At 45.5% G+C, this 25,205-nt stretch overlaps 10 protein-coding genes across 10 annotated transcripts; 6 read left to right on the forward strand and 4 right to left on the reverse strand.

The window, feature by feature from the left end:
* Positions 1 to 147: 147 nt before the first annotated feature.
* On the reverse strand, positions 148 to 4,358 carry ASPWEDRAFT_28935 (uncharacterized protein; the record flags this gene model as incomplete). Its single annotated transcript, XM_040833204.1, has 4 exons — positions 148 to 1,878; positions 1,938 to 3,554; positions 3,607 to 3,816; positions 3,870 to 4,358. The coding sequence occupies 4 exons, from the start codon at positions 4,356 to 4,358 to the stop codon at positions 148 to 150; spliced, it is 4,047 nt and encodes a 1,348-aa protein (XP_040687411.1).
* Positions 4,359 to 5,007: 649 nt separating this feature from the next.
* On the forward strand, positions 5,008 to 5,717 carry ASPWEDRAFT_41600 (uncharacterized protein). The gene has a single exon (XM_040835601.1). The coding sequence runs from the start codon at positions 5,053 to 5,055 to the stop codon at positions 5,437 to 5,439; it is 387 nt and encodes a 128-aa protein (XP_040687412.1). The 5' UTR covers positions 5,008 to 5,052; the 3' UTR covers positions 5,440 to 5,717.
* ASPWEDRAFT_41601 (uncharacterized protein) lies at positions 5,408 to 7,417 on the reverse strand. The gene is made up of 2 exons (XM_040835602.1): positions 6,900 to 7,417; positions 5,408 to 6,827 (listed from the first exon to the last, which is right to left on the reverse strand). The coding sequence occupies exons 1-2, from the start codon at positions 7,358 to 7,360 to the stop codon at positions 5,636 to 5,638; spliced, it is 1,653 nt and encodes a 550-aa protein (XP_040687413.1). The 5' UTR covers positions 7,361 to 7,417; the 3' UTR covers positions 5,408 to 5,635.
* Positions 7,418 to 8,627: 1,210 nt separating this feature from the next.
* Positions 8,628 to 10,117, forward strand: ASPWEDRAFT_113272 (nucleic acid/nucleotide deaminase domain-containing protein; the record flags this gene model as incomplete). Its single annotated transcript, XM_040828392.1, has 2 exons — positions 8,628 to 9,126; positions 9,183 to 10,117. 2 exons carry the CDS (start codon positions 8,628 to 8,630, stop codon positions 10,115 to 10,117), a joined length of 1,434 nt encoding a protein of 477 aa, XP_040687414.1.
* Positions 10,118 to 10,488: 371 nt separating this feature from the next.
* Positions 10,489 to 11,896, reverse strand: ASPWEDRAFT_173175 (nucleic acid/nucleotide deaminase domain-containing protein; the record flags this gene model as incomplete). The annotated part of the gene is made up of 2 exons (XM_040831032.1): positions 10,489 to 11,555; positions 11,608 to 11,896. The coding sequence occupies 2 exons, from the start codon at positions 11,894 to 11,896 to the stop codon at positions 10,489 to 10,491; spliced, it is 1,356 nt and encodes a 451-aa protein (XP_040687415.1).
* A 1,494-nt stretch (positions 11,897 to 13,390) lies between these two features.
* On the forward strand, positions 13,391 to 14,431 carry ASPWEDRAFT_41604 (uncharacterized protein). The gene is made up of 3 exons (XM_040835603.1): positions 13,391 to 13,475; positions 13,528 to 13,616; positions 13,684 to 14,431. Exons 1-3 carry the CDS (start codon positions 13,433 to 13,435, stop codon positions 14,236 to 14,238), a joined length of 687 nt encoding a protein of 228 aa, XP_040687416.1. The 5' UTR covers positions 13,391 to 13,432; the 3' UTR covers positions 14,239 to 14,431.
* Positions 14,432 to 14,538: 107 nt separating this feature from the next.
* ASPWEDRAFT_60343 (uncharacterized protein) lies at positions 14,539 to 19,093 on the reverse strand. Its single transcript, XM_040838515.1, has 8 exons — positions 18,952 to 19,093; positions 18,876 to 18,904; positions 18,774 to 18,822; positions 18,476 to 18,728; positions 18,271 to 18,412; positions 17,185 to 18,207; positions 15,769 to 17,136; positions 14,539 to 15,683 (listed from the first exon to the last, which is right to left on the reverse strand). Exons 1-8 carry the CDS (start codon positions 19,030 to 19,032, stop codon positions 14,759 to 14,761), a joined length of 3,870 nt encoding a protein of 1,289 aa, XP_040687417.1. The 5' UTR covers positions 19,033 to 19,093; the 3' UTR covers positions 14,539 to 14,758.
* An 838-nt stretch (positions 19,094 to 19,931) lies between these two features.
* ASPWEDRAFT_41607 (uncharacterized protein) lies at positions 19,932 to 20,521 on the forward strand (the record flags this gene model as incomplete). Its single annotated transcript, XM_040835605.1, has 2 exons — positions 19,932 to 20,036; positions 20,095 to 20,521. Coding segments are annotated over exons 1-2 (195 nt in total), but the record flags the coding sequence as incomplete, so codon positions are not given.
* A 260-nt stretch (positions 20,522 to 20,781) lies between these two features.
* ASPWEDRAFT_69538 (uncharacterized protein) lies at positions 20,782 to 21,239 on the forward strand (the record flags this gene model as incomplete). The annotated part of the gene is made up of 2 exons (XM_040839052.1): positions 20,782 to 21,135; positions 21,180 to 21,239. The coding sequence occupies 2 exons, from the start codon at positions 20,782 to 20,784 to the stop codon at positions 21,237 to 21,239; spliced, it is 414 nt and encodes a 137-aa protein (XP_040687419.1).
* Positions 21,240 to 22,081: 842 nt separating this feature from the next.
* Positions 22,082 to 24,385, forward strand: ASPWEDRAFT_135265 (putative serine peptidase). Its single transcript, XM_040829336.1, has 7 exons — positions 22,082 to 22,718; positions 22,773 to 22,927; positions 22,978 to 23,100; positions 23,146 to 23,318; positions 23,368 to 23,464; positions 23,516 to 23,769; positions 23,822 to 24,385. Exons 1-7 carry the CDS (start codon positions 22,388 to 22,390, stop codon positions 24,237 to 24,239), a joined length of 1,551 nt encoding a protein of 516 aa, XP_040687420.1. The 5' UTR covers positions 22,082 to 22,387; the 3' UTR covers positions 24,240 to 24,385.
* Positions 24,386 to 25,205: the final 820 nt, after the last annotated feature.

A 25,205-nucleotide genomic window follows, 5' to 3' on the forward strand; every position in this document is an offset into this window, starting at 1 on the left:
CATATTATGTTTCAGAATGGCCTATCAGTGCACAGGATAGAATAGGTAGTATATGATAGTCATAGTACATATAAATCATTTAAAACAATCAACTGCTGAAAATCCAAGCGAAAAACAACAATTTCATTCGGAGTCTGTAACAGCCAATCAGGGCACGCTATCCAGGTCTAGTGAAATGAAAGAAACATGGCCAGAAAGATGTCCAATAGCAACGGTATCATTATGTACATCCCAACTACCATAGAGAAGTCTGTACTCTGGAGGGAGCCATATAATTTCCTCCCGCCCATTCAGTATCCATTGACCACGGATGAATATCTCACCTTCTGTATCCGAATCCAAGCTCTGTATCTCTTTGTTTTTGAAGTGATCGGTCAAGTCTTCTATAGCAAGGGAGCCTGTTTCCACATCCCAAGCTTTGAACTTCTCTTTCTGCCTTGCACGTATCATTTTGCTATCTGCAGAGAATTCTAACTCCTCAAATTTGAGACCTTGATTCGGCTCCAATATCTCTTTGAAGTCTCCACCCTGGGTGTTCCATACTTTGAGGTTGCCATCGAAAGACCCGATTGCCACTAGGTTTCTGTCTGGAGAGAATGCTATTTCTCTTACTATTCCTGAAATACCAGGAATACTCACTCTTAGATTGCCAGTGCGTGGGTCCCATAGCTTCAATGGACCATCCACGCTTCCTGTTGCTACTTGTAGACCATCTGGGGAGAATTTCACTTTAGCAACGACGCCTGGAAGGCTGTTTGAGTGGCAGTCTGAGGGTTCATATGCGGTGTTTTGTAAGGTTGCATCCCATAGCTTAACTGTGCTATCGACTGACCTTGATGCTAACAACCGGCTGTCTGGGGAGAACTTCATAGATACAGTCCAGGATGAATGGTCTTTCAACGTCTGTTGAAGAATTCCAGATTCAATATTCCATAGCTCAAACACTTTATTATCTAGAGCCAATGCCAGCAGCTCATTGTTTGGAGAAATATCGATTATCTTAATGGACTTGCTCCTGATCTGGCGCTTAAGATCCCATGTAGCTGTATTCCATATCTGAACAGTGTCACATTCATAATGTTCAAGCGAGGCAAGAAGCTGGCGATCCGGGGAGAATACTGCAGAATGGACAGTGGTAGGTTTGTTAGGTGGCTCCATTCTTTTTTCCAATGTGCCGTTATTGACATTCCACATTTCAGTCGTAAAATCGGTAAATTGCAGCCATATAAACTCGCTGTTGGAATCAAATGATATATTCAGAACTGGACCTGAGGGCATGTGTGTCCATTTCTCATTCCATTCTATCGCATATCTTGCCCAAACTGTGACTTTGGAATCTTCTGACCTCGCGGCCAGGATTTGGCTGTTTGGTGAGAACACAAGTTCGAAATATCCATCATTTTGGTAATTCAATCCTTGAACCCTATTCCATGTATTCGTGTCCCACAGCAAGATCTCATATCCTGTCCCCGAGGCCATCAACTGTTCGTCTGGCGAGAGTACTATGGCATAGACTGGACTTTCATGATTTAGAATCTTCTGTAGAGCACCTGTGGCTGTATCCCACACTTTGATTGCACCATCAAATGAACCCGATATTACCAGCTGACTGTCACCAGAGAAAGTAACACTAGAAACTATGCTTATGTGCTCTAGGGTTTGCAAAAGTGCACCCCATTCTTGTTCAACCTTTGGTGACTTTAAGATCCAGCTAGGAACCTTCCCTTTAAACATGCGTCTGACAATGCTTTTCTCGGGGGTGAAGATGAGTGCTGATATGTAAAGCTGGAGGGGCGCCATGGCAGCAATTGATAGGTTTTTGAGAATAAATCGTTTTGCATCTGATAGAAAACTGAAAATGTCTGAATATTCTTGCACCTGTGTTTTCTTGATTAGTTTCTTGTCTATAGTAATACGGTTCATCTTAGACAGCATACTTGAGGAAGTGATGATAACTGATCAATAAGCCCTGCACTCTCTGGGAAAATTCCCAAAAGACTCATTGCTTCTAGCCAGTGGAGAAAGTGCTCTTTAAAGAAATGGAGGATATTCCATATGTCAACTGTCCTAAAACAACCTTCTGCAAAGTGGTGAGCCCAATATTGGCATGCGTATCGGACAGAGCGCAACGGGTCAGGATTTGGTGTTTCTATTTCTTCAGACATGGTTCCAGGGCGTTCAAGCCGGTATATATCCTGTTTCAATGTATCCTTCATTCCCTCCAAGCACTTTTCGAAGATCTGGTAGTGGAAGGTGCGGTGGATATTGAAGGCGCAGTCAGAACCAACAAGACTTTCAGGCCCGGTACATAGACGTGCAGAATGCTCGAGCAGATAGTCCTGAGCCGATTGGTGGATGAAATAGACAGTCTCGCTGCGGATTGTGAGGAAAGACTGGCAATCCTGGACAATTCGCTGCGCCGCGTTCTGACCCTTTAGATCCTCTGGCAGTGCAAGCAGTTCAATCTCTGACAAGGTCAATGGACGACGAGCAAGCATTGCAACTGCCAGAACTTGTTTGCACCAAGCTGACATGAGTTTGGAACTCAGAGCATGATCCAGTCGCTCAAGCAGAAACGTGTATAGATCCTGTAGATCGCGAGGAACATTTTTGACAATCTCATCCCACACAGGTTTAAATAAGATATTTTCCTCACACAAGCTATAGAGCCCCTTGAAGACCAATGAAACCCAGATGAATGTGTTGCTTGCTTTGTTTTGCAACTCTTGCCCGATTCCCTCGATATAATCATCAGTGAAAGTGGCGTTCCGATGTTGGAGCTCCTTCTTTAAACCAGACATCTTCCGTTTGATATACATGTTGATAAACTCGGAGCGATCACGTTGGTCAAAATCGATGATACTGTGGGATTGAATGGGGATGTTCTGCTTGCTTTGCGGAATTTCCACCCACGGTCGACTGGATAGAAGATGTTTGATTTTGGGGAATTTCTGTTTGGTCTCGATGAGAAAAGAGAGAAGCTGGCTCCTGGTTGCATCTTCGCATTCGTCCATGGCGTCAATGACGAAAACAGTCCGGCTTAGGGATTTATCCGCCAGCATTTCCTCGAGAATCTCTCGCAGGGTAATAAAGGCGTGCTTGTCTGTGATGAGTTTCTCCCCGGATTGAAAAACCTTAGATTGTATATAAGGGAACAGCTGGGGTTGTTGAAGAAGCAAGAGCCATATGAGACTCCGAAGGATAGACACACTGGTGTTTGCTCTATCGTCGGTTCTCTGGCAGAAGAAATACAGAACCACCGGAGGGTCAGGATCAGAGAGCCCTTGTCTCATCAACTCTTTGATCACACCCAGTAACAGTCTGGTCTTTCCTGTTCCTGCTACCCCGCTGATCCACAGCATCGCTGGGGATTCTTGGTTATCCCAATCTGCGAATTGCTTGTATTCGGATGTCTCGAGAACCCATGAGTACAGGTCTTCAATCAACTCCTCTTGTTCCTGGATGCCTTTGATTTGATTCCGTGGATCAACACCGCGAATGTTTCGGAGACATTTCCCATAATCCTCGTGCTCTCTCGTTGCGTCATCAGTAATCTTTTTTCTCATGCGCCAAGACAATAAACTGGCTTCTATGGTAGAAACAGACGCTTTTTATCTGGTAAAAAAGCATTGACTGGTACAGGCCGAGGATATCTTCATGGAGATCACTTCCCAATGCCTCAAGAGGTGTACCGGTCTGGATGTCTTTCTTATCCAAAAGCTGGTCTGTGAGTTTGGTGTATCGGTCCATTCTGGAAGAAATAAACGCAATGCCATTGTAAAGGCCTATTCCTGCTTTGACGGGATTTGCCAGAATCTGAATAACATAGCCTTTAGCGACGTTCTTAAGGAGAACTGCGGAAGACTTACATCCAGCGTAGAGGAAATCACCGCCCAAGGCAGCGAAGTCTGGGGGGTGTTTTTCAACGGGATTTCCACAATGGCCATCAAGGGCTTCATGACTCGAAGCACTTCCTCGGATTTCTCAACCACGGCCTTGGGTTTTTTTATCTTTTCCAGGCCTTCTTTGATGATCATTCTCATTTGCTCTTCTTGAGCAGACAAGGGCTGGCCAGCATCCGGGTCTGGAAATGGTACCTTTCCAGACGACTGTCTCAAAAAACGCTCAGCGACCAGTTGTTCATACGCTTCAACATATTTCTTTTTGCTCTGGTCATTCTTGAGGTTCTTGTAAGCTGTGTACCAAAGGGCATTATGGATAGGAATCCCGCACTGCGAATTCTGGCTCGAAGCATCGGACGCTGCTGTAATCCGAGGGGTGAAATTGTCGCTATCTGTCTTCGGGTGCTTCAACCTGTTCCACAATCTCGAAAGGCGTCCATCCTTTGATGGTACCATGTTGGGATCGAGCTCATATAATTTGGATGACAACAATAAGGGGGGTATGAACGGCGGCAATTCCCAATTATGTTGAAGGAGGGTAGGAGTTCGAGAGAGAAAAATTGAAAGGTGACTGGGAATTGGAAGGGCTCTCCGCTGAATACATGTGGGCTGATGCGAATGGCTGGTATTCACATACCCTGGCGCTAATTCCATACCCCTGTTCTGTCCATGGCGGTTGGGAATCCAAGAGGAACTGGATCTACGCCAATGAAGTCGTGTCCTGGAAGTGTATTCACCCTATTAAAAAGGGTATATTCTTAAGGTAATTAAATTGTATATGAAATTTATTAGAGGTACTCTACTCAATTCGCTAGAAATTAACATATCCTCATAACTGCTGTTCCATCACACTATCAAGCCACTGTGCCTAGTTCTGATAATTGCTTTTTTTTCCACTGTAGCTCTATGCTTATGTCTGCCAATACAGTGTCTACCTTTCTGACTGTAGAGTCTGCTACAGACAGACAGCCTTCTACATCTAGTTGCAAGGCTATCGTAACACGAAAGCATACTACGATAGAGTTCCTGGCCTCGAAATATCTCTACAATGCCTGACGTGGCAAGGCTGTGTTATTCCACCACGAGGCTGAGGAGCCTTGCTAAGAGTTTCAATCCCCTCTCCAGCTCATAATAACAAATGATCTTCTAGATGCCACTCTTACGCATACCAAAACTATCAACACACGCCTGGCGATTCATCCCGCTCCTCTACACAACCAGCGCAATCATCCTCACCAGCTTCCTCAAACACGACCACAACGGCTCCAATGACTCCACCGTATCCAGATACTTCGGACCAGGCGCATTCTGGGCATGGGTTATGACTTCCATCGTCATTCTGGGCACCTACGAAGGACGCTTCTATTTCACCTCGCCATCATCTGCACCTGACGAACTGGATTCACTATGGAAGTCAGAATGGAAAGCAATACTCCGCGATGCCCAAGGCTGGGATTACGGAAATGATATCGATAACTCTGCGGAGATATCGAAAATAGATAAAAATAAGGGAGGAGAAGATTTATATTCCATATAAAATACTCTATTAATATATATAATAAGATACTGATTCCCACTATGTTTGGTGATGAACCATCACCATAATTTCGCCTACTATAACATTACCAAATAATCCAATAGTAACCTTTGCTCTGCTCCAACCAATGTCTCCCAGTCATCTACTTCGCCGAAGAGCTGAAGTGACCAGTCCCACTTTTTTTGACAGCGGAAAGCTAGATAATCAATTCGGCCCTGCTTAGGGTAGTCCATTGGAGGACTAATTCATCGATGGTATCCAACTCATCACTGTTCCCTGGCTGGCTATGTCGCCTGTTTCTCAAGTTACAGAAAGACGTAGACTCGTCGTCTGAATTGTCAGCGAAGTTGTCAGCGAAGATTTCACTTCGTGGCCGGCTCCAGGATCTCGAACGGTAGTTGGGCTCGGGTAGTATGTCAAGAGCGTTGTTTGGTTCTCCATTCCAATCTTTATGAATGGAACTAGCATCCGAATCGGAATTGTTGGAATTGAGTCGAGAGGGAATAGCAGGGGTAAAGGGGGACTTAATCTCTTTGCCATCATGCAGATCGATTTGGTCTGGCTGAGAATCATCAGGCCATTGATGGAACCCCCCTCGTCGAGTACTGCCACGTCTTGGCTGGCTTTCAGGGCGTCCTCGGGGCACGCCAAAGTCATCCATAGCAAAAAGCCGGGGCTCGTCGTCCTCAACTACTGGACTTTGATGAGGGCTGCGTGAAAGGGGATTCCCCTGAGTATGAGGAGATTTCTCGGCATGTACATATTGTCTGCCTCGATCTCTCTCTCGCAAACGTTGATCTTGTAGTCTGTCCTCCTCTTCGGCCATTTTCAACAACTCCAGGCCTACACTGGCCTCGGCATCGCTGTCGTCACTGTATGTGCTATAGTGCACTGAACCAGGGACAGTGATACGGCCGTTATTTTCATTTTCCGCATTTGCACACAATGACGCTTGGAGCTCGATTTTGAATAATGAATCCCCACCAAACAGCTGAGAAAGCTTCTGTCTGTCAATTGACTGGAATGTCCCTGCCTCATCTAAGTGGACATTAACGACTCCGTCGCGGATGCGCTGATGTCGACTCTTCTCCAGGGTTGATTTGCTTGAATCAACTCGTTCAAGCAAGCCCTTGATGAGGCTGTAGTACTCTATGATCTCTGTGGGGAATAAATCCTGGGATAGAAGAGGAGATTTAGAAGAAGTTCGTGGAATACTCGTACTGGAAGCAGCGAGTGTGATAGTAGCCATAGACTGTGGATCATCCTTTCCTTTCAAACATTGGATGGTTTCTGCAAGCTGAGTGTATTTCTCATCGTTGGCCTTTTTCTCTTGCGCGAGAAGTTGGACAAGATCTTTCTGCTCTTTCAAGGCGAGAGGTTCTGACTTGCTGCAAGATTCATTAATATCAATATCTCTGCAATTGACACCCAAGTTGCCGAGGGAAATAACGGTAGCTTACCGGCGTATCTGGCCTGCATAGATGATAACATTCAGCATCAACAACACCGTACTTTTCAGCCTTTCCAGATTACCCCGCAGCATATCGAGCTCTCTCTCCATCAGTGCAAGTCCAAACTTTCTCGTCGCTCGAACCACTGGATTTTTGCTTTTACCGTCCTTCTGATCCTGGACCGTATGGTCGATCTTATCGAAGACATTTTTACATTCATCCAAAACTTGCTGCGCGGTCGCGACGGCGTTGGCTGAATACAATTTTGTATCCGCGTCCTGGTGAAGATTGTGTCCCAGCTGTTGAAGGATGCTGCAAGTGAGCGAGACATCTGTAGACAAGCTTTGTATAGTTACATTGGACTGCTTGATCTGGTGGTAGAAGGTACACAGCTTGACAGCCAATTTGCTGCCTAGTTCAGCGACTTGAATGATACTCGCTGCGATGCCAATTGCTTCGAGTCCGGACATATTTGCTGTGTTGAATACGCTGGATGGGTATAGTCCTCAATCAAAACAGAACTTTCTTGTCATCGGGTAAATGATTTATGACAAGTTACTACGAAGCGGTATAAGAAGTGTCAGCTGTCTGATTGTAGCCTCATAGCCTCGTGCACAGCCTCCCTCACAGCCTTGTTGATATGGGCGATCTGGCAATGATAAGCATCAAATGATCACTTATTTGGCAATTTCTCTCAGCATCTGATAACTCTGCTTAGAAAACACGATAAAGTAGAATTTCCTCTTTCTACTTTCTCAATATACCCATCTCCCTCTTCAGACTATGTGGTATTCGAAAAGAATTATGTGTTTTTGCGTCCTGTCTGACAGCCTGGGATTGACTGATTTCATAAATGGGATAATGTATCACCCCAAGGCTTGCTGTATATATAAATATAGTAAATGAATCACTTAATTTGACCTATTTATTTATTCTTCTTATATATATTTTTTTGTTACCCAGCTCTACCATGTTACTGCCATGTTATATCCTATATAATATGGAGTTAAGTGCGCAAAAGTTATAGTTTCAAGAGTTCTAATTAATATAGACCCTAACTAGTGTGTCACACAAGCAAGTCTACTCATGAGTGTAATGAGTAAGAGTATAAGTAGTAAGGCAAGTTTAAGTCTAAAACATCCTAAAACTCTACTGATAATACTAAAAAAGCTATCTCCTAAGCTTAGCTAGCTCATCTTAGTTTACTATCTATGTGATAATCTTGCAACCAGGCCAACCATTGGTCCTAGGTTAAACCCCGGAACATTGGATATCCACGCATAGCCATAGCCTGGATAAAATAATATAACTATATAATTAGGTTTCCTGGTCTTCTTAGAGTCAGATATAGTCTTTAGGTTATATAGTATAGACTATTTCAGGAATTTAAAGCTAATTATCAAAGGTAGTTACGCTACATTCGGCCAACGCAGTTGGACGGTCCCTCAAATAAAAATAAATTACTCGCATTTGATGAGCCAATGGAAGAATCAGGGCTCTCTGATAATCTTTCTACTTGTAGTTATGGCTCCTTGCCTTGTGAGTCACCGCTGTTTTGGGTAGCCTTGCGTGGGATCTCAGTTTTACGAACGTGAACACGTGCGTCTGAGCTGGCATTTGACCAGACTTGGTAGTATAAAAGACCAGGTCGCAGAAGGCGAATTCTGGTCAATAAACCATTTTTGCTTCTCTTTGAACCAATCATACTTGTTTTTGAGTCAGATCTATCACCATATGATGGCCGTCGATGGCAGAACCCTACAGCATGACTCGAAAACAATTAAGAAATTTTACGAGGTGGCGTGCTTGTTGCACAGCCTGAATGTGGCAAGAGGTGACCGTATCAAACAAAACCTTCCTACAGAGGATGACGAATATAACCTGTCGAAATGTAGGCGAGAGTTCGCCGACGCTTTGGCATATATATCTGTCAAAGAGAAGGGCGGAGACACGGTGACCGCAGTCGCACTTGGAAAATCAGACGAGAAAGTCAAAATTTGGATCGCCATGAACAAGGAAGTAACGGACAGGGATCCTGTATGGGCCTTTTTGGACAAAGTGCTCCAGGAACTCGACCGCATTGCAGATCAACAGAATAAGTCACCCGACCGCAAGAAGCAGGAGGACATTCTCCGAGACTATATCCTTAAATTCAACAAGAAAAAGATATACAGTTACTACACGGGTGCCCTATCCTTCTGGAACAAAATCAGTTCTTCTGCCTCGGCACCTAGAGGTAGGTCTTTCCAATCCTACGGTGCTTTATACATGTCGAATTGACTGGACTTACAGATGATGATGATTTCATAGCCTTAAAGAGCTGGGTACAAGAAGCGTTTTATAAAAATGCAGTTAAGCTACGGGCAGATGACATGGCAGGCCTTGCCAAGAAAAGCCACATTCTCCGTGAACGCAATCATGGATTGGATGTATTGGGCGCCTTAGAGAGGTTAACAACCAAAAGTGACGCGCTAACCACGGCGTACGAGCGGCTACATAAGCTGCTTTGTAAGCTTGGGAAGCATATCACTTTGTATAGGAAATTGGTCCGAGCAAGGAAATCCCTGCGCAATGATTTCGCAGGAGGATATTCAATATCCCAAGTACCTCATTCTCCTTCTCCTAATGAGTCGGAATCATTCCAATCCGATCTGGCGAGCATAGCAGGCAGTATATTCCCAGATAACGACGGACAAAATGCGCTTCTCAACCACGTTCACAGGTTTTATGATTCGGGAGACTTATCGCAAGAACTGTCTCAGAACTGCAGTTCACCTCGTCTAGTACACGCAGAGATCAAATTAATTGATCATTTTGATCGAACTTCATCGCGGTTTCTAGACGAGAATGATCCGTATATCGGATGCAGCAAGCCTGCATGCTACCTGTGCTTCAGCTATATACGCAACCATCCTCGAGGATATGCTCTGCCCCCATCACACCAAAAGCTTTATTCAAGATGGCGTCTTCCAGATGTGCAGGTAAATGACCCAGACTCTTGGAAACGATTCGAAGACCAGAAAAGATTCCTGGTTGACACAACGAAAACGCTCTATGAGGATCTACGAGCCGAGATTCGAATTCAAATAGGGCCCTGGGGAGCGCATGCAGATTCGACCGCAGGGGCAAGCTCAAACGCAGCCATACGTGTACCCATGTCGATGAAAAGTCTTCGAGAGATCGGGCTACATCGAGCGCGTCAGCTTTCAGGGAACAGTATGTTATAGCATCAAGATTCTAGTCACAGACACTAGCTAACATAACTCGGTTATTGAAGAAAGATCAAACAATGAAGACCGTGATAACAATGGCCTTTTGGATGGGGACGAGATAGTGTTTAAGGGAAGGCGAGGAGCTTGCGTTAGTCAGAAAGCCATACAGTCACCATCCTAATCATGTTCTGCTTTTTTATCTTTTACACAATCAGATAATAGTTCGATTAATACAAAAAATATGAAAATGAAGCTGTCATTATTAATATAAGGGAATGAAAAAGTACTAGGATATGGAATGGTTTTGTTCCCTCACACAGGTCTCTGTTGAGTATAGCAGAGCAGTTATATATCTTCGAAAAGAGCTTGTATACTTAAAATTGGAGCTAAAGAGACACACCTCCAACATCACTATCGCCATCATAACTCCCCTCAAAATCTTCACACTTAAGGTCCTTATCTTCAACATGTGCTGTTACAAAAGCAGGCTGTTCTTTGGTTTCAGAAAAGACAGGACTAACAGGGCTGGAAGGAAGGCTTTCTGAAAGCTCTGGATAAGATAGCTGCTGATCCTGGTGATTGTCTGAAATATCATCAAAGAATGTAGATAACTGGCAGATATCATCCCTCGCTGATGATTTCGTCTCCTGGTGTGAATGGCGATCGATGACAAAATTTTCGACCTCCTCGCGCACACCCTCTGTCATTTTCCGTAGAATTAGCTTTTGCTTACTGAAACGTCCACCGGCGAATTCTTGAAGCTGACTGATATCTGGCAGGCGCCACTGGAGATCAATTACTTTGGAGGTTGATCCTAGGACGGGTCGAGTCGGGTGTTCCTGGGCGTATTGGGAGCAGAGGTAGCAACTGGCCTTACTACATGCTATGTATTTATCGCGATTATCATAGAAGTGATTTCCACCGAGTGTGTCAAGATAGTCCAGGATGAGAATCTCAGGATGAACTCGGGTATGTATTGTCTTTTGGTAATGTTCAAGCTGCAGGTGTAGGTTATGCTGTGGCGCAACCTGACGAAGCTTGTCATGGAACTCTTCTGCCCGCGCCGAGTTTGAGAACATCCGATTTGCGATTCCGTCGAGGCCCAGCTTCTTTTTGAGAAGCGGTATCGGAAAATGTTTGGAAGGAGGTATGCTCTCAACCACTGGCTTATCGCCGAGGCCTTCGAGTATTGTAGATGCTCTGTCAAATAAGATATGACTCATTTTTATGGGCTCGATTAACTCCATCAAGAGTCGATAGAGTCCCTCAAAAGATTCTACATCGGATTCGTCTTGGCTCACATAATTGTGTAAAACGTCGAACATCTTATCGTCAGACGCGCGACAGCATTCTGTGGCGAGCCACAGCATGTCTGTTCGAGCCAAAGGGATGCCTTCTTTGAAGAAGGTACTCTTAAACCATGATTGAAAGGCCAGAGCATGCGCTTCATCATCTGTAACTCCGTACATTAGTAAATCGCTCATCGGTGGTACATGTTTCCTTACCTTCCAGCTCTGAAGACTGTCCACCCATCTTCGGTAGACAGATGTGAGCAAAGTCCTTGAGGATCCGATGGTAACACTCAAAGACCTTGTCTTTGTGCCTGTCCATAACATGGGCTACTATTTGAGTCATAGCTTGTTGTTTTCCTTTGGGACCACGGCTACCAATCACAAATTGAAGGAGACTTCCCAAAAAAGGAACCACATCTTCATCACAGGGCTCGTTTCCTGCAATTATGAAAGTAGCCTGGTTGTCTCTGTTCAGGATAACTCCAGCCAGGTCGCTGCCCATTTTGAAGGCACCTAATCGAACAATGGCATCGATAAGGTCCCGAAGACGTCGAGTAAGAGTAATGCCACATCTTTTCTGCGAATCTATGGATCTTTTGACTGAGAACTGTTCGTTTAAAGCGCACAGTAATGAGAGTGGCTCATAAAGGCGACGTAGCTCCTTTGGTTTGTGGCTCATGAAATCTTTCGGAATGGAAGATGATGCCATAATTTTCGAAAAAGGATTACTCGATCCTTATCTTTCCTGCTGGATAGTCAGTTACACCTGCAGCAGCGTGTGTGAGAACAAGAGTTGCTCGGTTGTATAGAAAATCACCGGGACTCACAAGTTTTTAATATATCTGACTTGATGAAACGATAGACTGTATCACAGAAATAATTTACCGTGAGGTGCAAATGGCGTAAATGCCTCTTTAATCTGCCAACAACTGGAATAGTTTGAGGTCTGTCATTGTCTCGTCATTATGGGAGGGGGATGTGAGGCTGAACATCTGACTATGTTGTATTCAGTTCTGGAGCCTCGTTGGTTCTTTTACACTCTGATTGGTTCCTATGGGGGCATGAATGCCTCGACGGGATAAAAGGAATTTGCTATAGACCCCTAGGATCACTCCCCGTGTCTTCTGCATGGCCAGGTTGGCTTGATGCGGCCAAGTTTCCGAGTTAACTTGCTACAACCTGCATGAAAAGCATCGATACCCAAAATGTTTATTGATTCTCCGGTTGGAGCCAACAGATGCAGAAGATGGACCCTAGTGCAATATCAAAAGTGCGATGCAGCGTTCGGCCTGTACTCTCAACTCATCTGGCCGAGCGCATCATAAGAAAGATCCTTGCGCTACGTATTCTTACATGGAAAGAGCTCGAAAAATGGTCTATTATTAATTGCGCATTCAATCTAACCAGTTTTATCTCCAGTACCGTGGTCCTGGTATTGATTGAGATAGGGCAATTACAACAGCGACCTTTACCCGACCTCTTGGCACTGTGATTTGGCTATGCATTACACTGTTTATCAGGGTGGTCTGGACAGGCGTAAAGCGTACATCATATGAAATACATAAAGGTGACTCACAACAGTCTCCTTGCAGTCCTTGGGAGTCGCATACAAGGCTGTGGGGTATGAGTCATAATCGCCTGCTAGTTAAACAATCATTAAGATCTAAGGTAAGGTTGTATGCAGGTGATAAACTAATTAGTCTGCATTTTGGGTAAGATAATTACATCCCCGTTTATGCTTCTTGATTATGCATGGTAGCCAGCGAAGCACCCTTTATCGGTGCAGCGAATCAGGAATCCTATCTGGGATTGCCTATTGAAGGCTACGTGCGCCCATGTGGTTTGTTGGAAAATGAATTAAAAAAAAAAAAAATCGAGATTCGGAAGAAAAAATGAAAATAAAATAAAAGAATTAGCGGAAATTTGAGCCGCAAGGGTAGCTAAGCATGGCACTATAAAGAATCTATAAAATCCACTGAGGGTTCACTATCAGCCACAACGTATCACATACGCATCTACCGTGTCACCCAGTGCTAAGATGTATCCCACGCTAGCCGATGTCGACTGTTACACCCATACCGGTAGGAAAGAAGCGAACACCGATGGGAAGACGCTTGCTAAGAAACGCATTAGATTATGAGGTTGGAAAACGCCTCTTCAATATGTATAACGTCTTGCAAATACTTGCATCCTCACCTAAGGACAGAACAGATGATTCCATCGTAGGTCAAGGCTCTCTTTGTCAACAAAAGCACGCTCGGATTCATAATCGCTAATAATCAGTGTTAGTCCAAGGCTGATGAGCTTGTCCGATCAATGAACTATGACTTCGCGGCTGCTGTCACGGCCTTGAAAGACCAAGGCCTGGATCTTCCTCGCACCGACTTAGTTGGCGATGAAACTTACGAGGCTATTCTTTACAAGTTCATGGGATACCTTAGATTGAGTGAAACCTCTAAGGATCAGTTTATCCTGTTGATGAATCGACTCCCACGGGTACAGATCCCGGATAGCAAACAAGACACCCAGCCTCTTCCGGCTGTCGACGGGTATCTTGGCATACAGGACAAGGCACCGGCTGCTGTTGGTTCTGTGGCTTCTGGAAGTATCTCGGAAACAGATCCAGATAACTGGAAATATACCTCTCTCCTATGGGAAAAGGGTCAAATGCATAATACGACGCCGGTTTGTACCGAGACCTGCCTCAGCAACTTCCCGACCAGGTTCCGTGTCACTATTCAGTTTAAGGGAGTGCAAGGCTCAGGCGATGCTAGAAATAAACGGCTAGCAAAACACATCGCAGCGAGAGCTGTTTGCCAAGCCCTAGGGTTTCGACCTTCGTGATGAAAGGGGTATTGCGAGAAGTGCAACGTACTATCAAGAGCCACCGGGAAGAGTTGGCACAAGCGAGATCAGTTTTTTATGCATCTAGAAGTTACGGCAATCAAAGTGCGAGAGGTGTTTCCGAGGTTATGAAGTTCTTGAGTAGAGCATTAATAATATTACAGCATAATTATAAAATCGATCGAGCCTGGGATAAGACTTCATTTCTAAATTGTAGGTCGGTTCGCCGATTAGTAACTGTATTTCTTCACGACACACTACCTTCGACAGGCTTTATATATATGATGTAAGAAGACCGTGGGATGATATGCAAGCCAAAATCCATTTATATTGCGGAGTAGAACGAATGTAGAAAAAACCCAAGTCCAAATACTCTAGAAAATGCTGGAACAGTCTCTGTCTGGAATCAATCTGCTAGAAAGCGCTGGCCCTCGCGTAAAAGACGGACAGCGTTTGCCCTGCTCGGATGACGCTTGTGTCGAGATTCTCTTGTCCGTGAGCAGTCGCAATTTTGAAGCCATCAACCGAGTTGTGACACTGAGCTGGTTTGTGGTGCTGCGCCTAATTGAGTTGGGGGAGGAATATGATGCGAGGTTTCCTTCGGATGGTCCGTGTCGATATTGTAGAGAATCAGATGCTGGAGAATTGGGAGGATTCCAAATCTTTCAGCCAAAATCTCACAGTTACGGAATTTGGCGAGTGAATCAACGTATACTGCACCGAAAATGCTCTTGACGATGTCAGACAATGCTTTGATATTTCCAAGAGCGCTCAGCCGCGCCCAAGGGTATACGCCTTGCTCCCACAGTTCGTGCCGGATGATGTCCACTTCTGCTAACTTTTGTGTAATCTGGGAAAATACGGCAGACATGCCATCCTCATTCCACTTGATAAAATTCCAGAGATGCACGGGATATTCCTCCCGGCAGGTGCTGATATTCCGCTCATCATTAGCAACAATTGTTGTTTTGCCCAACTTCCTATGAAACGAAAGGCACACAAATGTCAAGAACATCTTGTTCGTGACGGCCGACTTCAGAGACTGTAGCCTTCTGGGACTTAACGATGCATTCTGGCGGTGCAGGTAATCGACGACAACCCATTCGAGGACACTCATACCGAGGAATGCAAGGCGCCGAAATGATGTTGTTCCGGAGAGACCTGTGCAAGAAGGGTGTGTCATGGCCTCTTTTGCCAAACTTTTGTCCATGAAAATGTAGTCAAGTAGTTTTTCCAAGTCCATAGTCGCAGCAGCAGACGCAACATTCTTTGGCCGTGTCTCCGCGTATGTGCCATCATGCAAGGACGACGTACTCCACGATTTGATTCTGGGAACCAGTTTCGCCAAACATGCAGCAGCATTATCTATTCCATTATCCAGAAAGGCCGCGCCTGCCAGTGCTTTCACCATATCCGCCAGGGTTGCTGCGCCTACCAGTCGAGGGCTGTTACTCGTTCCTCGTTGAGAGAATCTTCGATATAAAAGGGGGAGTCCATCGTTTGCCGTTGCATGATCTGGTTATGAGGAACTTGGGGAGATCTGACTGGCTGATAGCCTGTGCTAGGCCTGCGTCAGATAGAATTGTCTGGCTCACTTGCGACAAGAGGCCTTCGTGCCACAAAACATGATGCAAAAACAATTGCCTCGCTACGAGACACTTGATCATTGCGTCTCCAAGAAAGGCCAAGAAGCGGAAGTCAGATCGATGTTCAATGCTTGTGGGCCTGATTGCAATCGCCAGTAGATCTATTCGCCGAAAGGTCGCCGCAGAGTCTCCAAACAAAAGACTTGCTAATCTTTCCGCCACCAAATATACGCCAACCTCGTGGGTGATGCTCGGGATCAGAACGGCGGCCTGGGTGAACGTAGAAGGGAGTCTATCAACCGAGTACTCTTTAACAAGCAACGTATTCTTATCGGCCTTTAGATTCATCTGGAGCACTCTTTCTCTCGTAGATGCCTTGTCCATACTTGCATTCTGTCTTGCGTGGAGGAAGTTTCGGCACCTTGTGAGTGGCTGCATCTTTCCAAGCGCCGACAGTAACATCTCAGACGTATCAAGTGTGTCATCCTCTGGTAGTGTCCACGACTCGACAACAAGAGGACGACACAGCCTCTCAAGACAACGCAATAATCCAAGCGACATTGGAGGAATGCGGTTGCGCAAGGCCTCGATGAGACTTGTTGTTCCCCTATATTCTTGGACAAATTCCGCGACCACATTACTTTCTATATCAGGAATGAGGAGAAAGACGTAGTCGATGTCATCGCAAGTCCAGGTGCCTCTGTTGATCGACTGCAGGATTAAGTTTGTCGCCTCCTGGCAAACAGGAATTTGAACATTCGCTGCTTGTCCCGGAGACAGAACCGCTGTGTAAGTCGTGCAAGAGCTGATGTAGAGAGGAATGCGAATCTCGGTCGTGATGCTGGTGGGCAGAATCAAGAAGAGTTTAATTTCATGCATTTGTGGCCGTATGATACGCAGTTCGTGGGAATAAACCTGGCCGTCAAGGTCCCAGATACGAGCAAGATCCAGCCAATGGTTTAATTGATCCGCGATAATATAATGAGACTGCATCTGAAAGTCCTGACCTAAGATATCTGACGGCATGGTGGGAGCGAGATGGTCGTTTACCAGTCCGGCTCGGTACAAGGCCTTATACGCCCGCACTGCCGCATCTTCCCGGGCACTTTTTTTATTCGGCCATGATGATGAACTGGTAAACTTATGAAGTGACGGGTCGAGACAGCTGGGCAATCGAACAGTTGCCTGGAATTCACCGCTGGCATTAGGTTCGCAATGGAAGAGTGGCTTACTGTTCCCATATGCCTGGGTGGATAGCTTTGCAACAAAGACATATAGATAACGGACAGCATCACCCATCGCCAGTAGGGCACTGCATGGTCAGAAAAGCTGATGATATGGTGAAGGGTCCCTTACTTACCCTGTGCTCGCAATGGATAAAGACATGAGCTCTCTAATATGGCTGGCGGTGTCATCGTTCTCAAACTCTCGCACAAGCCTTTCTTCATCCTGGTATTGTTTTATTAACTCGTTCTCTGCTTTTTCAATGCTGGACAAGTATTGTACGTCAGCGTCATGATTCACAATGACGATAAACTTCGCCTTTTCGGCACGGGCACGTCCACGGCGCTGAATGAATGACTTCAGGTTCAGGGGACAGTTGAAGTTCAACACCGTGTTACATGCCGGTACATCAATCCCCTCCTCCAGAGCGTCCGTCGCTATGATCAAGTTAATTGAGCGTTGGCGAAACCGCTCCAGAGTTTCTGTCTGACTTTTAATATCATGCAAATCTCCAAGATTTGTGCTGCTATGTTGAAAAGTCGACATGCCAACAAACGTACCGCAACGGAAGAGGTTTTTGGTGTCCGGATGATCTTCTATTAGCCATTTCAGTGCGAGAGCAGTAGCTCGCTGGCTGACGAACACAAGTCCACAAAACTCGTTGCTGTACTCTTGCACGAGAGCGCTCACAAGGCACTGGCACATCGGTGAGATATCTTCCGGCTGCATTTCAGAAGTGTATTGCTCCAACACGCCAAGCGAACACAAGGCCTCCATTGCATGCTGTTTTCCAGAATTGACTATATCCGTTTTCTCGGCGTTGGCTCGCATTCCATCTTTGAACTGAGTAATCGATGCTTGCATATACCTTGTGGCGGCCCAACCTCCGAGTTCCAGGTTTATCTTCTCTGACGACTGGAAAAAGCGAGACATTTTATCTGAACGTCGGACCTTTGGTTCCTTTGCGTTGTAGGTGCTTTCTGTGGAGGGAAATAATATGGTATGTAACTTTGCCAGTAATGGTGGTGCAGGTTCGGCCTTGGGCAGCGTGTTAGAGGATTGATGGCATTCAATGACTGGCCTGTTGGTGAACTGCAGCAGCTGCGCATAGAACTGGCGAGGCATCTTGCAGAGGCTCCCCAGATTCTTTTCTACCGTACTTCATTAATCGCGATCAGCGTTGCCGCTCTAAGCAGACGATCAAAGGACAGCGGTATCATACTGTAGAGTGGAAGCATCCGACAGAACTGGAGATGCGGTGAGCCCTAAGACCTTCGGCAGAGGATGAGCACACTGGTCCCCTTTTGAGTGGTAGAATCGCTGCATGATTTTATTGGCAGGGTTGTTTTTGGTGCAGTTATGAGCTGGTTGCTATATTAGCCGTTTTGCCAGGCTTTAGTCGTTATTGTCCTATGCAAAATACTTGCCTTCATCAAAGACCAGCAGAGACAATCGATCCATTCGGATGTAGCCATGGAGCAGAGCATCATACAAAACTTGGTACGTAGATATAGCAATTCTAATCCCCGAGAGAGCGTCATCCCATATTGCTTTATTGCCCCAGTGATCAACATGATCACTGCTGGTAAATGACCTGCACCACATAGGAGGGACTCGAGTGCTTATAGTCTTCATATGCTGCTCGCATATTGCAACTGTCGGGCAAAGAAACCAATTGATCTACAATATCAACTATAGCTCACTTAAAGAAGGTCAGGCACATACCTTGTCTGATTCTTGTCTATCTATCTCCAGAAGCATTCGCATTATTGCTCTGTTCTCTCTGTTATCAGCCGGACTTTGCTTCTAATTTCATTCTCTGTTTACATTTGCGTCTTCCCTGTGCCTGTTGGCATCTTGCCATATGTTATTACTCGCCCTGGCCGTGGAAGATGGTACTTACAACTACCACGATATTCTGCACCAAGCTCTCATTGAGCATTTCCACTTGATATTCTCTTGCCTGAAACTGCTGAGTCTCCATATTGTCTAAAATGGAAGTCAAATTGTAATTTGGAGCTGCTATCGCTTGAAAAAGTTTCAGCTAGAGAATGTGTTTTGAAGACAATTACGACAGCTGGATGAGAGGCTGTGAATACTTCTAAAGTACCCTGGATTCTTTCTTAAAAAAATAAAATAAAATAAAATAGATAAACAGTTCGACAAGGATAAATTGTTAGTCGTAAGGCAGCCATACACCTTGTACGTCAGCCTCATGGGATAGTATGGAATTACTACGTACATTCTAATAATCAAGCGAACTCTCCCTGTTCGTCCCATTGCAGATCGGAATGAGCGAGATATTCTGTGAAGCTAACGTCCTCCAGCCTGCCTGAACAGGTGGCATTGCATGCATCGTACTTTGTACCCATACAATCTCTACTTGTGTTAATCCTACACCAATTTCTCAGCGCTAGAGCCTCGTAGCAACTACATCAGTTTCTTTAATACTCCAGGATTCGGTGGCGGGTTTTTTTTTTTTTTTTTTGCTTTATATTATCCTCGTTTACAAAATTTATGACCGGCTTGAAGTATGAGTCTTGGTTACTCTAAAATCAATCTTGATATGTATCCTGTGATTGTCGGGTTGTGGATATTTCACTAATTCTCCATTGGATTTTATCGCTGCTTATCAGAAATCATCGAAATGATGGGACAGTACGCATGGTGTTTCCAGAATTGGACCCGACAAAGCCTTATCCTGGGTGTAAAAAAAATCATTAAAAGGCGGGTAATAAAGGCAGAGGTTAAGAAGCATTCAAGTATAATTAATAGATAATAGAAGTTCACGTGCCTGGTGACGTGGATAGCTCGTGCTCAGGCTGGTGCGCAAGTGGTGGAAGTCATTTGATGGGCACTTTGGTGCTCAAGGCTGTGGTGGACCCGTATCCCAACCCTCTTGACTGGATGGATGAGAAACACCGCCCGAATCATGACTTGCAATGCCGTGATCGACGAGATTTTGGAGCAAAGCTAGTTGAAAAGATTGTAAGTAGAGCTCGCTTGGACCGTTACATGCTTTAATCTAATATATTCTCCCAATCAGGCTCAAATTGGTGCAATTTTGCACCATGGACTCGCGGCTTTGGCTGCAACACATCCCATCCTGATTTCGAATCTTCGCGGGAAAGGTACGGCAATTTACATCGCCTTCGTACCAAAGTCATGATAGTACGAGTATCCCAATAGAACTGCGATTTTCTGCTCTGCAGAACTTCCTAATCCGGAAATCTGGTCCACAGGAACAAATTGAGTACCTGGAAGCTTTAGATAAGTTAGGGATGGCATTATGCTGCAGTGAGATACTATCCATCTCTTCGTGCAAAAGTCGCCTATTTCACTAGTTCTGCTCGCACATACTGTGTAGTTCTGCATCATCTCGTTTCTCGGTCTCATACCCTGTACAGTCATTCTAGAATGCAGACTCAAGGAGGCTTAATGCATCAAAGTACTTCTGCACTCCCCTCTGTGGCCGACATGGTAAATTTGGATAAAATCTGACAGGTGTCACTATATTGTGTTACCTTCTGAAAGACAATCCTAATTCCCCTTCTGTCGTGCTTCCTGAGGCAAGAAAGATTTGCTCTGGTGCAACCGGCCGCAATGGTGGGCATGTGAAACCTAACACATACTCCAATATACCTTGTTCGCGAAGCTTCTCAACATAGAAGCTGCATGAAATTATCGAACTACTAAAATCTATCATGCAAAGATATCGGGTGAAGAATGCAAAATGCTGCAGTCCTACACTGCAGCTCACCTCTGGTCATCCAAGCTCGTGCACCAGCTGCTCGCCAGGGTAAACCTGCAGGGGTTAAACCTGCAGGTCCATACAGCTGTCTCGTCGGTGTGTCCATCTAAACACCATGATTATCCGTGGACTGTTGGAAGCTCCAGGGGCGAAATAGAAGCAAAGAAGGTCGTGCATGCTACCAATGCCTGTGCATCCTCAACCTTGCTGGGACTGTTCGAGGCATCTGTAGAGCCCATTCCATCTCACGGAAAAAAAATCGAAGCTGAACTGTATTCATATGTTGGTAGTGTTCCGGCTGAGATGGGGAAGATTCTATTTCTGGCTGTGTTGTTTGTATGTTTTGTTATAGTGAAGTTGGTCTGGTATCTCATGTCTAGATATACTGGCAAAGCGCCCCCAGCACCAGCCTTTCACAAAGTATGGCTATAATGGAATGACACTCTTCATTGCATGGGCGCTATCAGCTCTGACCATCCACCTTGAAAACATCAGTTAAACAACAAACACTATCAGCATATGCTCATCCTCCTGCAAACATCCTATCTCTATCTCTCTTTCTCTACGTTCCTCGAACACGGTCGGGAACTGAAACTGGCAGCCCGCGATGCAAGCTACATTTTGGATTTGCAGTCCCTTTATCGTCGGATAGTTAAGCGAGCTTGATCAGGAGGTGGCGTTTGCTACAACGATGGTCTCGGTTGTCTGCCAGTATATCTATGGACGGCGGTTGTCTACTTGGGTGGTGAGGGGTTGTCATAGATGGATGTTGGCTTGGTGGGAGCGACTCAGGGGAAAGAAGAGTCTGGTTTTCGTGTAATTATATTTTATTTTAGACTACTAATAAGATAGATGCTACCTTGTAGCACTGTGTACAGTAGCACCTGGCCGTACTGGTGGGTTGGACACTGTCAAGTGACACGATGTATATATATTTGACGGTACTCTCCAGCATTGCTTGGAGATCACGAGAAATAAATGATAGACGATAATAATTACTCATGTGTCAACTTCAAATCTCAAACGGAAGAAAAGCAACTGCCTAGATGAAACAGAAATGACATTCCTCACAGCCATACTAAACGAACCAATGCAGCAAGAGTAAGCCCTACTGCCAACAAACCAAATCCTGCATAACCAGAAATCAAATCCCGCTGATAAACCAATTATACCTAAGGTGAGAATCCCCACAGTAATCAAAAAAAACCGAAAGAGAAATCAGGGTCTGCTAGCGAGGTTCAGGCTCTGTTGGGTGTTGGCTTGTTAGTATAAGGCTGTGCAACCCGAATCCTTCGTGGCAGTGTTGGCCGTCAAAATGTTTCCAACAATATCTTTTCCTCTCCACAATTGACGCGCATTTACCGGCTTCTGATCTGTGCGTCGGGATTTAATGGACTAGTTTACTCTCAGGATGCAGGGCAGCAGTGCAATTAAACTCAGTCCCACCCCCCATACAATACAGCCTTGCCCTACTGCTGACAGGTTGGACATGAGGGCGCAGTCAGGGCAAGGTATATAGGTATGTTGAATTCCGCTATTGAATTCGATAGATGAGACAGAATAATCATATTAATAATTTTTCTTCAATATGAAGTTCCTTTCTGTCTTATCTGCACTCGTGGCCGCGACCGTCGCGGTCAACGTCAACGCCCCTCTCCCTGTTCCTCGATCTACAAGTTCACTATCCGATATTAAAAACGGCACCTTTACACAATATCTCGACCACGAACATCCTGAAAAGGGGACCTTTGAACAGCACTACTGGTGGAATGCAAAGTGGTTCCAGGGGCCAGGGTCGCCGGTTATCTTGTATACCCCCGGTGAACAGAATGCATCTTCCTCAGTTGGGACATTGAAAAATGATTCCTTGCCGGGTTATTTGGCGCAGGAGCTGGGTGGCGCTGCTATTTTGATTGAGCGTATGTCTTATCGTAACCTATCTATGGTAATGACCTCAACTAATGTATCGATAGACCGATACTGGGGCGACTCGGCACCATACAAGCACATGAACGCGGAGACTCTGCAGTATCTCACCGTGAAACAAACCATTGCCGATTTTGTGCATTTTGCCAAAACGGTTGATTTGGAGTTTGATGAGGATCATAAGAGCAATGCGGATAAATCGGTATGTTCTTCTGACAGAATACTTACTAGATCTGAAACTAACAAAGACAGCCCTGGATCATCACTGGAGCAAGTTACTCTGGTGCCTTGAGCGCCTGGATTGAAAAGACGGCCCCTGGGACTTTCTGGGCTTACCACGCCTCCAGTGCCCCTGTTGAAGCAATCTACGACTACGTATGTCCCCATCCCTCTACTGCTAAGACCCATCTAACAGAACAGTCACAATACTTCCTCCCCATCAAAGAAGGACTGCCCAAGAACTGCAGCACCGACATCGGCCGTGTGATCAACTTTATCGACGCCGTCTACGAGTCTGGTGATGACGCCTCCGTGCAGGAAATCAAGGACTTGTTTGGTCTGGGCGAGTTGAAGTATTTTAATGATTTTGCTTCGTATGTTCTCTCTTTCTATTGATGTATGGATATATCTAACTGGGTACAGTGCAATCAGCAGTATCCTAGGAGTCTGGCAAACAGAGGACCTTTCCACCGGAAAACATGAGTATTCTGCCATTAACGAATTCTGTGATGCTATCGAGGTACCTATCCCTCTCCTCTCTATATTTACATCAACTAACATGGATAACCAGAACGTAAATAACAAAACAACAACCCTCCCCGGTGCAGAAGGCGTCGGTCTGGAAAAAGCACTACAGGGCTACGCAACTTACTACAAGAACGAAATCCTTCCTACAGCATGCCAGGACGAAGACGAACCCATCTCCGTTTACTGCCTCGACACCCACGACCTCACGAACCCCATGTACGAAGACTCGGGCGAGACCAGAGAAGAGCGTCTGTGGCAGTGGATGCTCTGCAACGATAACCTCTTTTACTGGCAGACGTATGTCCTCGCCCACTTACTTCTTTTTATACAAAACTAACGTGATGTCTAGTGGAAACGAAAAAATCTCCCTCGTCTCCCAAACCATCACATCAGACTACTACCAACGCCAATGCAGCCTCTACTTCCCTCCCGTAAACGGGTTCACCTTCAACAGCGCACAAAACAGATCCACCTCCCCCATGAACACCTGGACATCAGGCTGGGATGACACCAACACCACGCGTCTGATCTGGGTGAATGGCCAATTCGATCCCTGGAGGGAGGCTGGTGTATCTGCTGTTTCGAGACCGGGGGGCCCGCTGCGATCGACCGCCCAGGCGCCGGTTCTTGTTGTCCCTGGGGGCCACCATGGGTCTGATATGACGCTTGCCAATGCGGAGGTTAATAAGGGTGCGAAGGCGGTGATTGATACGATTACGGTGCAGATGAAGGCTTGGGTTGGGGAGTTTTATTATGCTGATAATTAATTTGGATGCTATTTGTTATTGGTAGTGTTCTGTTTATTTGTGAATTGTTCTGTGATTTTAAGATACCATGTACCTTATGATATTTATGATTAATTGAGTTTGATTTTGAAGATTAGTTTGTGTGGAAAAAAGAAGAACTGATTGATAAGATGACATCAGGTGGAGGCGCCCCTCTTCATGGGAGTGGTTCGGTGTGTGATTGGCCAGGTGGACTGGCTGGACTCTAAAAATACAGTTACCGTACCATACTAGCCTACCAATACAAATGTACCTAATTCCGCGTATTAACCGTAATACGCATACCACCGCGTCGGATTGCCGGAATCGCCTCATCCCGCGATCATACGACGCCCACCGCCGAATGCCGGCCGAGCAAAGGCAGCAGTCAATACAGTCAGACTGGCTTGAACTTCTCTCTTCAGATATTCGATGGTATCGACTATCGTGTCTTCACTGCTATTCGTCTTGACCAAGTACTGGTTACTCTCTAATAAACACTCAGGAGAAGTGGGTTCAGTGGCAACACCGAGCAAACCACGGAGCTGCTGTCCGCGTACCTCGCCCCAACGTCGATAAGATCTTCCAGTAGCACCACCGATGGGGTCCGCCCCATTGTGTCACCATATGCAGTCCGACCAGTTTCAACGTTGACTTTTCTTTTTCCTTTCCATCTTCACTCTTCGACACTACCTTTGAACGATTGAATATTGATACAGTCTATTCTTGACTGATCAGCTATACTCCACAGTTCCTTCCTAGCCTCCTGCCTCTCGACGATCATCGGCACTGAAACTTAAGCCCGCAGCTAGCCGGTCCTGGACTTTTTCCGCACACGTCAGGTACGCTGTTCAGGCAGAGACTGTGCCTCTTTATCGTTCATCGACTCGATAATTATCGACTCAATTGTTCTGAATCTATCGCCGTATATTCTTCACTCCCCATGATTCAGCCTCTGGCTGCTGGTCA

This window comes from Aspergillus wentii (genome assembly GCF_001890725.1).
Source record: "Aspergillus wentii DTO 134E9 unplaced genomic scaffold ASPWEscaffold_5, whole genome shotgun sequence".
Lineage (NCBI taxonomy): Eukaryota > Fungi > Ascomycota > Eurotiomycetes > Eurotiales > Aspergillaceae > Aspergillus > Aspergillus wentii.